Source organism: Rhodnius prolixus, unplaced genomic scaffold (genome assembly GCF_049639745.1).
Source record: "Rhodnius prolixus isolate KJV_2025 unplaced genomic scaffold, Rpr scaffold_2, whole genome shotgun sequence".
Lineage (NCBI taxonomy): Eukaryota > Metazoa > Arthropoda > Insecta > Hemiptera > Reduviidae > Rhodnius > Rhodnius prolixus.
In genome coordinates, this window is record NW_027411592.1 from 48,086,081 (window position 1) to 48,100,102 (window position 14,022).

General features: G+C 31.2%; 1 protein-coding gene across 4 annotated transcripts in view; it reads left to right on the forward strand.

The window, feature by feature from the left end:
• Window positions 1-14,022, forward strand: part of LOC141449818 (sodium-dependent nutrient amino acid transporter 1-like) — a 115,455-nt gene that overhangs the window by 27,908 nt on the left and 73,525 nt on the right. Inside the window, exon 1 of one of the 4 annotated variants that reach the window (XM_074119627.1) lies at window positions 12,870-12,967. The exons of 1 other annotated variant lie outside the window; for it this stretch is intronic. Coding sequence is in view for 2 of the 3 variants with exons in the window: in XM_074119628.1 (XP_073975729.1) it covers window positions 12,965-12,967 (3 nt within the window). In the remaining variant the exon portion in view is untranslated. Of the gene's footprint in view, window positions 1-12,869; window positions 12,968-13,049; window positions 13,069-14,022 lie in introns of those variants that run through there. 2 more of the 4 variants (XM_074119628.1, XM_074119629.1) reach the window with 2 other exon arrangements.

Genomic DNA, 14,022 nt, shown 5'->3' on the forward strand with positions numbered 1-14,022 from the left:
AAATGATTCAAAAAGAAACTCTTTTCATTTATTCTGTAAACAGTTTGTTTTGGAATATTTTTGTTGAAGAAAACTGGCTTACAAATTCTCCTGTCACAGAAATTTAATTGAAGTCTATATTTCCTAACTTCTTCGTTAATTTACGGCATAAGTTCGTTACTCCTTTCGGTTTTGTAAACAAATATATGAAAGTTAAGTTTCAAGCAAATGTTTTAATCTCTTTTGATAAATTACAAGAGAAATGCGCACTTCTAAATGAGCGTTTCGGTTGTTGAAGATAACACTCATGAGAATGATAATGCCAAATTATCATATTACAGTATCAAGGAACTCTTTAACATGCCAATTGTAGTGGAAAGTAAATTTTTTCTTCATTAAACTCATTTTAAAAAGTGATATGTTTAACTAGATTACATAAGTAAATTGTACATGTTTGTAGCCAGAAGCGCAGAGAATTTTCACTTGCGTTTTCACATCATCATTATCCAAATAATCCAGGTTAATAATTTATACTTTCTAATTATGTTGCGAAAATGGAACAAAGAGGTTTGATCTGAGAAAATTGTTTCGGTATGTTGATGTAGCTGAAAGATTGTAAGAAAAAAAAAAAAACTATTCTGTTAATTTAGCATTTTACTAAATTGAAATTTGTTTTTTAATTTAAATTGCACTTTGATTTAATTTTTCAGACGTGTTTGCGTTTTTTTTTTATTCATGGTTCACTTTAAGGATCTGAAAAGGAGGGTTTAGTTTTAGGTTCTCGAGAGTCAAATACTTTTCAGTCAGCGGTGTTCTTTCTTTTCAATTCCTTGCAGACTCTTGCTAATTTGGAGATCGGAATTTTGCCAAAGCCGGGTTTAAATTGAAAAGCGATAAGCGACTGTGACCTAAAACTTAAAAAAAAATTAAGTTTAGTTTGTCTATTTGGCTGCAGATGTTATATTGGAATATCACAAACATATTAGGTACGAGTAAGTGTTTAAAATATGATCGTTCTTGAATTCATAATAATAACATGATTTTTACGGGATCTAGTTATTCTACGCGAAGATGCTGATTTCAAATTCATAATTTTCTCTCACCAAAAGTCACTGACCAGTGGCAGTGTTATCTGTAACGATAAAGAAAGACAAACGATCTCTGGACGTTGAAGCGCCAATAATGTACATCTAAAGTAAAAACTGAAGCTTACCACCTCCTATTCTAGTTATATTTCAATTTTAATTTAATTTTCTCATCATTTACAATTTTTTACATATATTAAATTTTACTTGACTTGTTCTAGTTATCTACGTGTCGGTCGAGTCTTTCATAAATTACCCGAGCAGATAAGCCAAATTATAGTTACGCTGCTTAAATGATAACTGCTCCACCGATAAATTAGAAAAAAAAAGAGATTTCAAGATATATTACTCCACCTAAACACATTTGTTTCGAAAACTAGTTTAAAATAAAAGTGATAGTTTATTTCAGAGATAAATCGTTCTCTAAATGAAAATCGATGGGGTTACTTTAAAAAAAGAGAAGTTATTGTGTAAAGTCGCTTTTCCATTTGATATGTTTCAAATCTGATATTCTTCAAATTTAATACTACTTGACGTTGGGTAGACAGCAGAACTGTTTGTTGATCTGAAGTGGCATTTTAGGTTTTTTTTTAAAAAAATCACCTGAGAACCACTCAAAAAAATCAATTTTCTCGGTAAAACGTTTGAGGTTAAAGTGATGGTTATTCCTATGTAAATAGTATACCAAGAATAAAGAAAATGTTTGGAACTCTTTTTGAAAAAATGAAATATAACTTCATTTAAGTTGCATTTCTAGTTCACTAATTTTTGTCAAATCCTTAAGATCAGAAATGACAATACTACTGAAACCGAATAACCAAGTTTTGCTTCTTTCAAACAAGTTTTAGACAGCAGGTCTAGTAAAGTTTGAAAACTTACTGAAAAATATATATTTTATTTATTGTCTTAAGAGAAAAGCAAAACTTCTATGAGAAATAAAACTTTTAAAAAGTCCAAACTAATTATTTTAGATAGAAACTTAAAATATAAATAGCTTTCTTATTTAGAAAGATGTTGAAAGAAACTTGGCGAGTTGATGACAACTTTTATAGAGTTGAGAAAAGTTCTTTGTTTTTAGGAAAGTAATCCTATTCCTTTTTAAAAATCAGGACAGATAACCACTACCAAGAGATGTCTTCGTCAATCTAGAGTAATTTATCTCAAGATTGAGGAAGTTAGTAAACTAGTTTTCCAGAATTAAAAGAGAAAATTGAATAAGTTAAGCTAAGTTACCTGGATGGAGTTATTAAGATTAGCTTAATGATTTTTCCGAAATTAGAAATTTAAACTTTTAAAAGGGAAGTTTAATGTACACGCTCCCACCATTCTGCCAGTCTGCGATCTCCAAGTGGTTTCAATTTCAAAACAAAATCTGTCTCCAACAATTTATTCCACTTCATTCCATTTTTAAAGTAATTTAAAACATACTTTTAGCTTTCTAAGTTAAAATAAAATAATTACAATATCAAGGAGCTCAGAAATTTATTCTATAAAATCACTTATTACTTAACCATTTTTTTTTATTGTTTAGATTGTAATGTTAAGAAATAGTTCAGATTTTCAAATAGTTGACAGTTTACTACGTTTATCGTGTAGCTCTTTACGGACAAGCTAAAGATTTGCGACTCTTTCCGTAACAATAATATTATTGCGATTTCCAATATCCGAATTTTATGAATAGGTAACTGAATAATTGAGAGTAGTTGAATTGCGATTGTTAGAACAGGCATTCTTTTATGTATAATGTAGGGACTTCATTTACAGTGATCCGAACTATTGACCACTGTAACTGCATTATATCTTTGTTTTATTTTTATTCATAATTATAGCAGACCATTGTTATATTTAAATTGATAGACAAAGTTATTTGAAACAAGAACTCTTCATATCTAATTAATACTTTTAGTTTGTTGACCTCTCCTGTGAGTTAATGACTCCTACCATGCAGAAGTAGCCCTGACAAATTTAGTTATTTATTAGATGCAGGCAACAATATAATAATTTTTAGAATAAATTTTTGATTAATTGCGTCAAAGAATTGCGTTTATATTTTAAGTTCAGACTTAACTTTTTATTCGGATGATTTTACTTTAAGCTCTTCGCCGAAGTACCTTTGGCCCAATTGCTTTGAGCTTTTAACATCCTTTTTTTTTTTTTTGAGAATCTGTAAAAATGGATTTAGGAGGAGTCCTGAGACACATGAAACATAGAAATCACCAAATTTTAGGCAAAAGAAGGTGCGAATTACTTTGCACCGTGTTCATTATGTCTTTATAACTATGAGATCTCCTACCTCCAGTTTGTCCAAAAATCCTGCAGGATGCTTAAAGCGCTTGAGGCTGCCTGATCCGTTTATGCATAAAGTATTAGTGACTATTAAGTAGACCAAGAAGCTCAACTACGTGCAGATATTAAAGGTTCTTGGGAAAAGGATCAGCTCAGTTTTATATTCCCATGCGGAGATTCCGAGTTTAAATACTCAGGCTGTCTTCCTGGACCCATTCTCTTCCTAGGAGCTTCTTATAACTTACTGTATGGCGATGGACTTTTTGTCTGTAACGAGAGAACACTGTCTGTCTTATCCGAACGCCAGTAACTTACTTGTTAATGCGCTTTAAATTAAAAAAATTTTTTTTTTACTTTCCCGATGTTTTAACAATTTGGACTGCAGTTGTTAAAATATAAGTTGCTAAAAACTAACTTTTATCCTCTATCCTGGTGGATGACGTTGGCAAAATTTCCCGTGGCATTTTCCTTACGGATGAGCGTCCTTTCTACTCTAACTTAACAACTTTGTTACATCACATAAACAACTCCTATAGTTCTTTACGCTCGGAAACACTTCTAGCAAAGTTAATTTTCTCTACAGAAGTGTAACTTGGATAATTAATAGTATTAAATGAAACAATGTAAAAAAACAAAAAAAATCTTAAAAATTATTTAATTACAGGTTTTTCGTTTTCATGTAAATGAAGCCAGGAATAGTTTAATCATAATAGTACAGTAGTTGTGTAATGCAGAATGTTAATAAAGAAGCGCGGCGTTTAAGGGGCACGTGGCTCAGGAGAACTAGTTAGTAGATCTTGATGGCATAGTATTAGCAAGTCATGAGTATGAAACAACATTATGTGCTGGTAGAACTGTAGATGAGAGTGAAAACAACATCAACAATAGCATTAAAAATAAAATTATCTCGCTAGTTTACTGTACTTCTATGAGTTATTTGTCTATTTTTTTTTTTGTTCATGTTTTCCCTAGAAGACGTTTCTCTATTTTTTTCTTTTTCTTTTTTATTTATTTTGTAGTGAAATTAAAGGTTATAGTTTCAATGATGCGTCTTTCGAGTCGAAGTCCCTCAACTCTAGGGTTGCTCTAGGTGTTAAATGGATAAATGGATGGATAATTGTCTTAAAATACCTAATCAAGTTTTGATTTTATTTTGATGCTGAGGATTGTATTTTGATGGACATTGTAATTAGTAGCTGGACAAACTAATTTCTTTGTAGTTTTATTTATTAGTTGTTCGGTTTAAAAAATTCGATTTAAAGTCATCTGTACATTTTTATTAAGGCCCAATATCTAATGTAAATGACTAATAAAACTTATATATAAAGATGAAAATATAAAACTAACAGTTTAAGAAGTTAAGTATAAGGGTTGTTTAAACGACTAAAGGTACACAAATTAGTAAGTACCCAATATTTCATTCACAATTTCAGCCATTTAGATATTTTAAATATTTTGCTTAAATTTAGCAGAATTGTTAGCATTTTAGAGGTTATTTTTAACAATTGTGTTACGTTAATGTATATCTTTTCTTTTAGAAGTAATGTAGTATCTCATTTAGGATGCGTGGAGAGAACACAGCAGCTGGTGCGTCAGCAAGTCAATAAAGTACCTCGTGTGCACACTTCGAAAAGGGAGGCTTCGTTAAATCTAACTTAACTTACTTATTCCCTTTAGTTATAACACTTTTAAGCTTATAGTATACGGCTGAACTCCTTAATAAGCTTTACACTTACTTCTAAGTACAACTTAAACGTAATGGAAATTGTTTGAAGTTTAAGTAAAATACATAACTTAAGTATATCTACTTAATCTCTTTAAAACATCATGAGTTAGTTTATTGATTACTGATTTTTTTTTAAAATCATGAAAATTGAAATAATGAAGATCAGCCAGAGCATTTTTTTTAAGCCTGTTTCTACGGATTCATGATGAAATTTGGCAGAGATAGAAGTGCTACAGATGATTTTTAAGATCAGGCTACTAGTTTAAATCCGTCTGTCTGTCTGGCTTTTTGATGATTGGCGTCAATCTCTGAGAAGAAAAATATTTTTTATTTTATTTATATTATTCAGCTTGTTCGAGCAGCGGCTGTTTAGCGTCGTTTATTATTACTTTTTACTTTGTTCCAACTTTTTAACATTACATTACGAAGTTTGTCTTTGTAGACTTACTCCTGAATATGACTCTGGATATCCGTTTCAATTTTATTCTCTAGAAACAATATTACTTAATATCGAAAAGCTGTATAATTGGTACATGAGGAAAAATGAAGTATTCGACTAATTCATCGAAATTCGCTTAACAATTCTATCTACTATTTTTTACACAAATAAATTGTGTAACATTTTTCCAATAGCTTATTTGGTCATTATCTATTTGGTTTTGATGCCTTAATTTTCCTTTTAGAGAAAAAAAAAGGTATCCATTCATTCAAGGCGACCGCACCAAATTAGCTAATTTTGAAAGTTGTACTTCTAATTGGATTTTATTAAAACAATGGTGAACAAATTTGGCTGATAGGTAATACAAATGTAGCACAATATATGATCCTGAACTCAGCATTCTTTTTAATCATTAAATAGCATTTTTACTTTAATCTTTTGTGTCTTAATCAAGCAACTTGTTCTTCTATAGCAATTTGTCCATTGATTTAGGTTAAATTATTTCAAAACGGATGCACTTGAAATTGTTCTTACAAAAAAGATAAGATTAAGTAATTGATTCTGCATTTTCTTCGGCAATAGTTTGATTTTCATTTTGTTTTGTTGGGAAAAGGAAATTCTAATTAATCTACTTTCCAAACGTCCAAAATCCGGGCTTCAGTGACACCTAGGCCTTCTTTTATAATATAATCTGTGCTATTTCTCAAAATAACTCCTCTTTAAATAGCTACTCAATTTTAGTTTTCTTTTTGATAAAATTCAAAACATTAGTTTGCTTTTCCAAGGTGTTTTCGGATTTTCAAATAAGGTATTTGCCAGAATTTACATTGGTGGCAACTTCCTTTCCTGAAATCCTAGACTAAAGATAATTTTCTTACTCAGGCTGTTAAGGATTACCATTTATAAAAAGTAATAACCTTAGATGTTGTGATTTAATGTTAGTTGGTAAGCATTGTATAAGCACTATATAATAATATCTGTCAGCTGGGTTGTTATGTGTAGGCTAGTTAACGGAACATAGTCTAACCGAGAGTTGGACAGGTATATTCAATACGCAGCCTCAACTAGTATCACGTAGTTAAAACTATTTCGTACGCGGTAACTTGACAATCGGTTCGTCACAACTTGTGTTATCTGATCAGTGAAAGATCTCCGTTATTTAAGGCATTAAGAAATCGAACATTGCTTGACCTTATTTTTTTTTTTTTTTCCTTTTCAATTGTATCCGCTACCGTAAATATCAGTGCCTTCAAGACCAGAAAGCTCCACTATATGACCGCTACCTTCCTTGTTGTCATATCTGACAGTATTTTTACCACAACATATATTGTCTGGTTTTTAGAAATATTTTTAGAACTCATTAATCTGATCAGGTACGTTAGTAATTGGCAAATTTCAATTTTTTAATGATTATCTTTATAAATGCCCTTGATTTTTAATACCTAATCCGTATAAGTTCTGGATTTTTACTAATACGAACCTAAACTTGGTAAAAGCAGTGAAAATGTTAATTTGGAATGAAATTGTTGAAACCATCCTATTCAACTTTATTCATTATATAAAAGTGAATCAATTCGAGTCCAATGGAGAGTTTACGATTTAATGATAGTTCTTACACTGAGGATGCATTTTTGAAACTAAGTTAACACTGCAAGTTAACGTTCTGAGACGAGCAAGAAATAGAAATTATTTTAATGAAACGAAACTCTTTGCCTCTCTAATTTGATTTTTTAAATAGAAATTACGAGATTCTAGTTCATTAGTTCAGCGATTAGAGTAATCGATTCTCATGAGCAGATCCTGGGTTCGAATTCAGTAACTAACGCTTGGATTTTCTCTTTCTAGTACACAGATCAATGTCTAGTGAAGAGATTACCTGTGACTATAGAGTTGTCAGTAATGACTGTTCGGAAGCCAGTTGTGCGCCGAAAAAAAGCAGTGACATCACTTGTTGACGCACCTTAAATTAAATAAATAATCTTAACCACTAAAGAATTACCAGAAGATCTGACACGAAGTTTCGTTAGAATCCGTCAGCCGACATTTCTTCTCAATTTCGGCGATTGCTGCCTATTCTGCTTTCACCATTTTCATCCTTTAATTTGAAATCTTTTCCTGCTAATTACCAATTTCACAAGAAAAGCGGTTATAGTAGTTTACAATTTAAAGTTCCAAATTTCGATAATTGTACTTTTATATCAACGATAGTAGGTTGGTATTTCTTTATCTTTATCTCTACTAGTATGATTTTGTAGAATTCAGTTAACTATTTCAAAAATTCCATAGCTTGACTGTAACTTACGTTTGGATTGTCCGATGAACTACTTGGGTGGCCAGAGCATGAAAATATTGTGAAATAGCTGTAGTTCTTTTTTTGCAACTTCATACTTGCTAGATTGTTCCTGCAAGTAAAACTAGTCTTTAGAAATCAAAAATCCCCTAGGAAGTTTCTATACTTTTCAGACGTCATTTTCAGGTCAGTAAGTGACTCAGCGTTATTACCTTCTAACAAACAGAAAAATGCTGGACAGATTTGGGCCTACTTTATTGTAATAACTGTCAAAGTTTTAATATTATTATAAATAAGGAGATTAAGGAACGCTTTAGTTTTATGGACGTATGAATATTAGTAATTAAACACTTTAATTTACATAAATGTAAGAATTTTATAAATGTTCATTCATTACAATTCCTTAGTATCCGTATTTTGTTTTATATTGAACTAGTTCTGAAACAATGTCGCCGCCTATTTGTGTTGTTGGTATTTAATTTTGAAGTGGTTATTACACTCATCTACTTACTCGTAGTAGTTGATTTCCATTACAACGGTGATCAAAGTATCAAACCTGTCAAGCCGGTCTGTCAATCTATGCTTGACAAGACTTAAAGGCAGACTGAACCATTGATCGACTGCAAATTCTATTTTGAATCCTTTATTTATAAAATTATTTAAGTAAATCCTTTAACTTCACTTATCTTCTCTTCATCCTTAGTTCTTTCGCCGTTACTTTACGCAATGTCAACTGAACTCTGACACCTCTTTGAATTATACAATACCCTCCAGGGTGTTGGAGAATTTTATGGCCTGTAAGGAATGAGTAATTACTTCTGAACAGTGTAAGGTTGAAAAGTTACCAGTATTTGCGGAAAAGCTCACGCTTTGAGCAATATAGAAGATACTTCAACGAGACTGTCTGGTTTAAGGATGACTATTGTGAAGATTGAATATGAGCGATGGATGAGGGTTGAACAGGGATCCATCTGCCCATCTGAGACTCATTAGGGCACCCACCTTGAAATATCATTTTTATCTACGTCAAAACATGGAAGTAATTCCCATTTCGGATTTACCCCATCCTTACATATAGTGAAGACATGTAGTAACATGCATATATCATACCAACACTTAATTTCTGTAAAAACACTGAATATTTGGAATTTCTTTTCGCATTTTAGTAACTAGTTATTAATGAGATTTGAATATTGGCTGTTTTTAGTTACGTGAAGTCCACATTAGAGAGATTCTTAAAGAAATCACGGTTATTACTGTTTAATTGACGTACAAAAAAAATAAGAAAGTTTAAAAGAGTTTGCTTATTACTCGAATATAAACGCGTTCACGCGGTTATACTTCTGAATAGTTTATTTTTACTTAATAAATACCACCTGTCAGCAGCTGTAGCACAACAGCCAATTTACTATTTACAACATTCCAATGATTTTACTTCAAAGTAGCTGTTCAATTTTTTTTTTATCTCTTTAGGGCGCCACAAATTAAAATCCTTCACAGTTAATTGAAACGTTGATGAAAACAGTAATTAACTCACGATTGCGATAATAACTTTTCTTCCATTCTATTTAAAATCAAACAAAATCATCGCTTGTTAAAATAAATAAATAAATAATTTATCTAACTTCCCTTAATAATTTTATCGTCTGTACTTACTGCTGTTCACAGAATAGAGAAGTAATTCACAGGTTCTTCAAAAGATATTATTATTTCTTAAATGGACTGCTCCATCTAACCTAAATGTGGCCTAAATGGAAATAGAACCATTTTGTTTAGGTAATCATTCATGAATAGCTGACTGATTCTGCGTAGGATAAAACTTTGATTAATAAACACATTTTTTTTATTATTATTATTATGTATACTATTTATCTTTGTACATATATAATTATATTACAAGGTTACATGGCTTCATAGTTAATCAGTTTTCATAATTATTTCCTAATAATATTTCGTACGAATTGTCACTGTTTTCCATTTCCTCACGTATTAGTTTTCTGGTAAAATTATGGTCTGTGGTTTATTTAATTTACTGTCTATGTTTAATTTGTAATTTTGTTTTATTTATTTATTTTATTTTATTGTTTTTAATAATAACCAATCAATCCGAGGTCATTAATATTCAGGACTTTCCTCAGTCTGTTGCCAGTTTCAGGAAAGAGTTCTTTAATTACAAATAATACTTTCAGGCGAAGTAAGCTGAAAAAAAAGCTGCCAACTGGACTTGAATACAGGATGTCCGCATCATAAAATCTAATCCTATCTCTAATCAAATCGTTTTGTTTAAACTGTTGCTGCGATTGAGTGTTCAGAGTTTGAGAAGTGTGGTAATATTTTTAACCATGAAACCATAAATCATCTTGTGGTCATTTATTTTTATTTCCCCGTACCAATTAGCGGTAGGAATCTTCGGTCATGCACGATCTTGGAGCACAGTAAAAAAAGCTCGCAAGATAATCATCTTGATCAGAGTAAACGACTTTCAAATATCCCCGCAAAGCCAGGATGCGGTATATATATCTTCGTGTTTCCACATCTCTGGCCCTAACCTGTTCCGACGAAGTTCCTGCTGATTGTGTAGAATTATTGAAATATATGTGAAATTTTAAATTTAGGTAATTGGTCTTAACTCTACACGTTTCAATCTTATTCGACAAAAAGTTGCGCATAAAATATTTAAATTTAGAGCCTAGTTTCTCAAATCTTAACCAGCGCTCCTTTTCTGTCAACACTATTGATATGATCATCAATACAAAACTATTAATTAAAAAACGTCACACAATTCACCTGAAGTGTAACTGAATGTAATGATAATATTACGTAAGATGAGATGACACAAATAATGTTAATGAACTATGACGACTACAAGAGTAAAAAATAACTGGTTTGTTTCATATTCGTCACCATTTTAATTCTTTCTACGGACATTCTTCTTTGTAAACCTTCAGTTTTATTAGGGGTAATCTTCGCTCAAAAGGAGAGTATTAAAAAGCTCTCCGCTCATTATGTTTTTCATTAAAAATAACTAAATTAATAAAATATTGACTTTTATGTGGTTTTCGAAATAGAAACCTTTAGTCGTGTCTTTCATAGTGATTTATTATTGAAGTAGGAATAACTGTTAGTTATTTCTTTTTTTAATGGACATCATGTTTATGGAACTTTAAGGTATCAGTTGACATAGTAACATATGGATTAGCTAATGAACAGCTATTGATTCTTTTAATATAATTTTGTTTTATTTATAGTTTTCGGTAGAGTAGGGTACTTGATTAATAGTTTTTTTAAAACAAAAAATGGTTAGAATATGATTTAATAATGAGAGTTTGGTAATTGTGATTGGTAAACTGTCACCTGATTGATAAATCTCTTTTCTATTTTTTCTGTTTCTTTCAATTTGTACGTTTTTGAGAGAGGCAGAGAAATCTATAGTAATTCATGTCTTTAATTCCCATATTATATAATTAAGAATTAGTTTGGCAAGTAACAGTCAACTCAGTTTTTGTATTTATTAAAACACATAATTTTCTCAAATGATTTTGAAACCAAATATAAATTCTCTCATACATTTACTGAAATATTCCCACCTCAGCAACAAAAAAAACTTATTAACCAAATGAACTAACACAGCTGTGAGATATTTCCCTTATTTTTTGCTACTTTGTTGATTACTTGATATTGTTTCATATTTAATTACTTTCAGATATTAACTACATCGGTTTTTTAGTACAAAAATCAATATTTTCTTGTTACCATTTTCAATATAACCTGAACACTCTAAAGGAGATTGTCCTTTAGTCCAGTACTGATTAAAAGAAGAACCATCGATAATAGTTGGAAAAGCAAAAGGTTTAATTTGAGGCTTGCAAAACATCGGAGGTCCATTGGTGTAAGGAGCTTTTTGCTATTTGGGTTTCTGTGTTACAGACAACGCTGTCCATCAGCGTACAGAGAACTGTAAGAAGCTACTAGGAAGAGAAAATATGAGGGCTAGCAGCTGAATTCGAATCCAGTAACTTCGAGTAGGAACCCAATGCACTAGCTACTCCAATTTCTAAATCGGATGGAGTTTGTTTATATTTCTGTTAATATTATGCTTGTCCGTCACAAGAGTAGCCAACGTTGTAATTTTCAGTAAAATAAGTAGCTTCGTAATAAATTGACGAACGATTTTCTGAAAAAAAAAAAACATTTTTGTGATCTCCAAATCTTTTTAATAAAAGATATTTTTTTAAAGCTTGATTTCTGGACAAATATTTAAAACTAGAAAGTTCTTTGAAGATGAATACTACTCCAAAACCATTGGACAACCTATGGTAACAAAACATGCTTCGAATAATTGCCTATTATTCAAGCCTTATCTGACACAGAACTGGCTGGAATCATTACGATCCAGGATCAGCTTACTACGGTGCTCTTCTTGCCTAGAAAATGTTTCAGACTTCGGAACCTATGCTATTCACACTAATGTTGTATAATAATTCCAAGTTACAGAGAAATGAAGCTTGAAAATGAAATTTGTGAGAGTGTTTACAGCAATGCTTTCTGTATGAATATACTGAGAATGGAAGTATAATTGTTGAATGAAAAATCTTTAGTTAGTAAAAGTAGTGATGGCCAGGAAACAAAGTAGAAATAAGAACTAAAACAAGTGAATGCCCTAGATAAATACAATTAGTGGTTGGTTATGAGGAATACAGAAGAGAGATACCAGTCCTTAACTCGGACACGGTCTGTCTGCACATACTAACTAGCATCCGGTATTTATACTAAGTCCGTGAAGAGTAGTGTACACTCTGATGGTGCACGTTGTTACGTTCAGCATTTTAATGTGTCCAACAAACAACTATTAACATATTGCATTCTGCATGATTTTTTTTTTTTTTTAACTACATCCTACCATTGCATGGATAGTAGTAAATTAAGTTTTGTTTTTTTCTTATTTAAATTTTACAAAAATTGCGTTTACATTTGTATTTATTTCATTCATTATGGCGGCCAGTCGTCATTATGTCGTTAGCCACTGTACGTCACAAATGAGTCATTTTTTTTGTAACCCAACGTTATCATTTCCATTCCCACTTGGCTACTACGTGCTGATAGCGGCTATCTATTCTTCAGTACGCGTTTAGTGATGCGAGTCGAAGCATTTTGTGACGATGGTTAGTTTATATTTTATTTATTAATTGTGAATTCTGTTGAGCTCTTAGTGTTTCGAGCACTCCGTGGCCATTCCTGTATTATTTGATCAATTCAAGTAATGGTAAACAAAATTTCCCAGATATTTCTTTAGGGATTTTTTCTCGCTTACAGGCGCCTCTGACTTGCCACCTACATCACCTCCAGATGCAGATTATATGTGCAACTCTTTGTTTATAGCGAGCCCCTTGTTCTCTGCCTCATCTTTACACACATCAACAGATAGTTATAGACGGCTACATTCTTTAAGAAACTCTGATCTTAAAGACCGCACATTAGATTCTTCATATCACAAAAGCATTTATTTGCTTTTTGTCTTTAAATAACCATTTAAAAAATATCTAATTGTATTTGTCAAACAGCGGTAAGCTACCGTTTTTTACGCAGAAAAATTTCTTTGATAATAAAAGTGCATAAAACAAAAAATCCCTTCAGTAAAAACACTTTTTTTGGATAACAGATTTCTCCTAAACTTTCTTGACAGTTCTTACTGAACCTTAAGCTATCTTGTTAGCTCGCCCTTCATTTTTTTTTTTCTCTTTGATTCTGACATATTTTACTCTATCTTAAACGCATCCAATCAAAACAAAATAGAAAAATAAACTTTTTATTATTGTTTTTAATCAATTAATTCAAGTTTAAAAGAGATGACACAATTATTATGGGAACATCTCACCCATATCCTCACTTTATTGAAAGCTTTATAGAACATTCTAAGAAAAGTATTTAATGTAGAACTCAAATGATGAATAAGTGAAATCGTAAAACGTCAGCTTCTCACGTTCTAACCTTACTACATAAAGCTAACCAACTTTTTTTTTTAATGTCAATCTTAATTTAATTAGCACAAAGTAGTAGATTTAATAATTCCATATGAAATTTTCGGTTGGCCCTGTCACACGAGGAGACGTTAAAGAATGTTTCTATCTCTCGTAATTCTTAAAAATATGTATAACCTCTAAGTGGCCGGTTTTGATACCGTAAAATTTATGTTCTCCTGTTTAGCTGAAAAAATAAA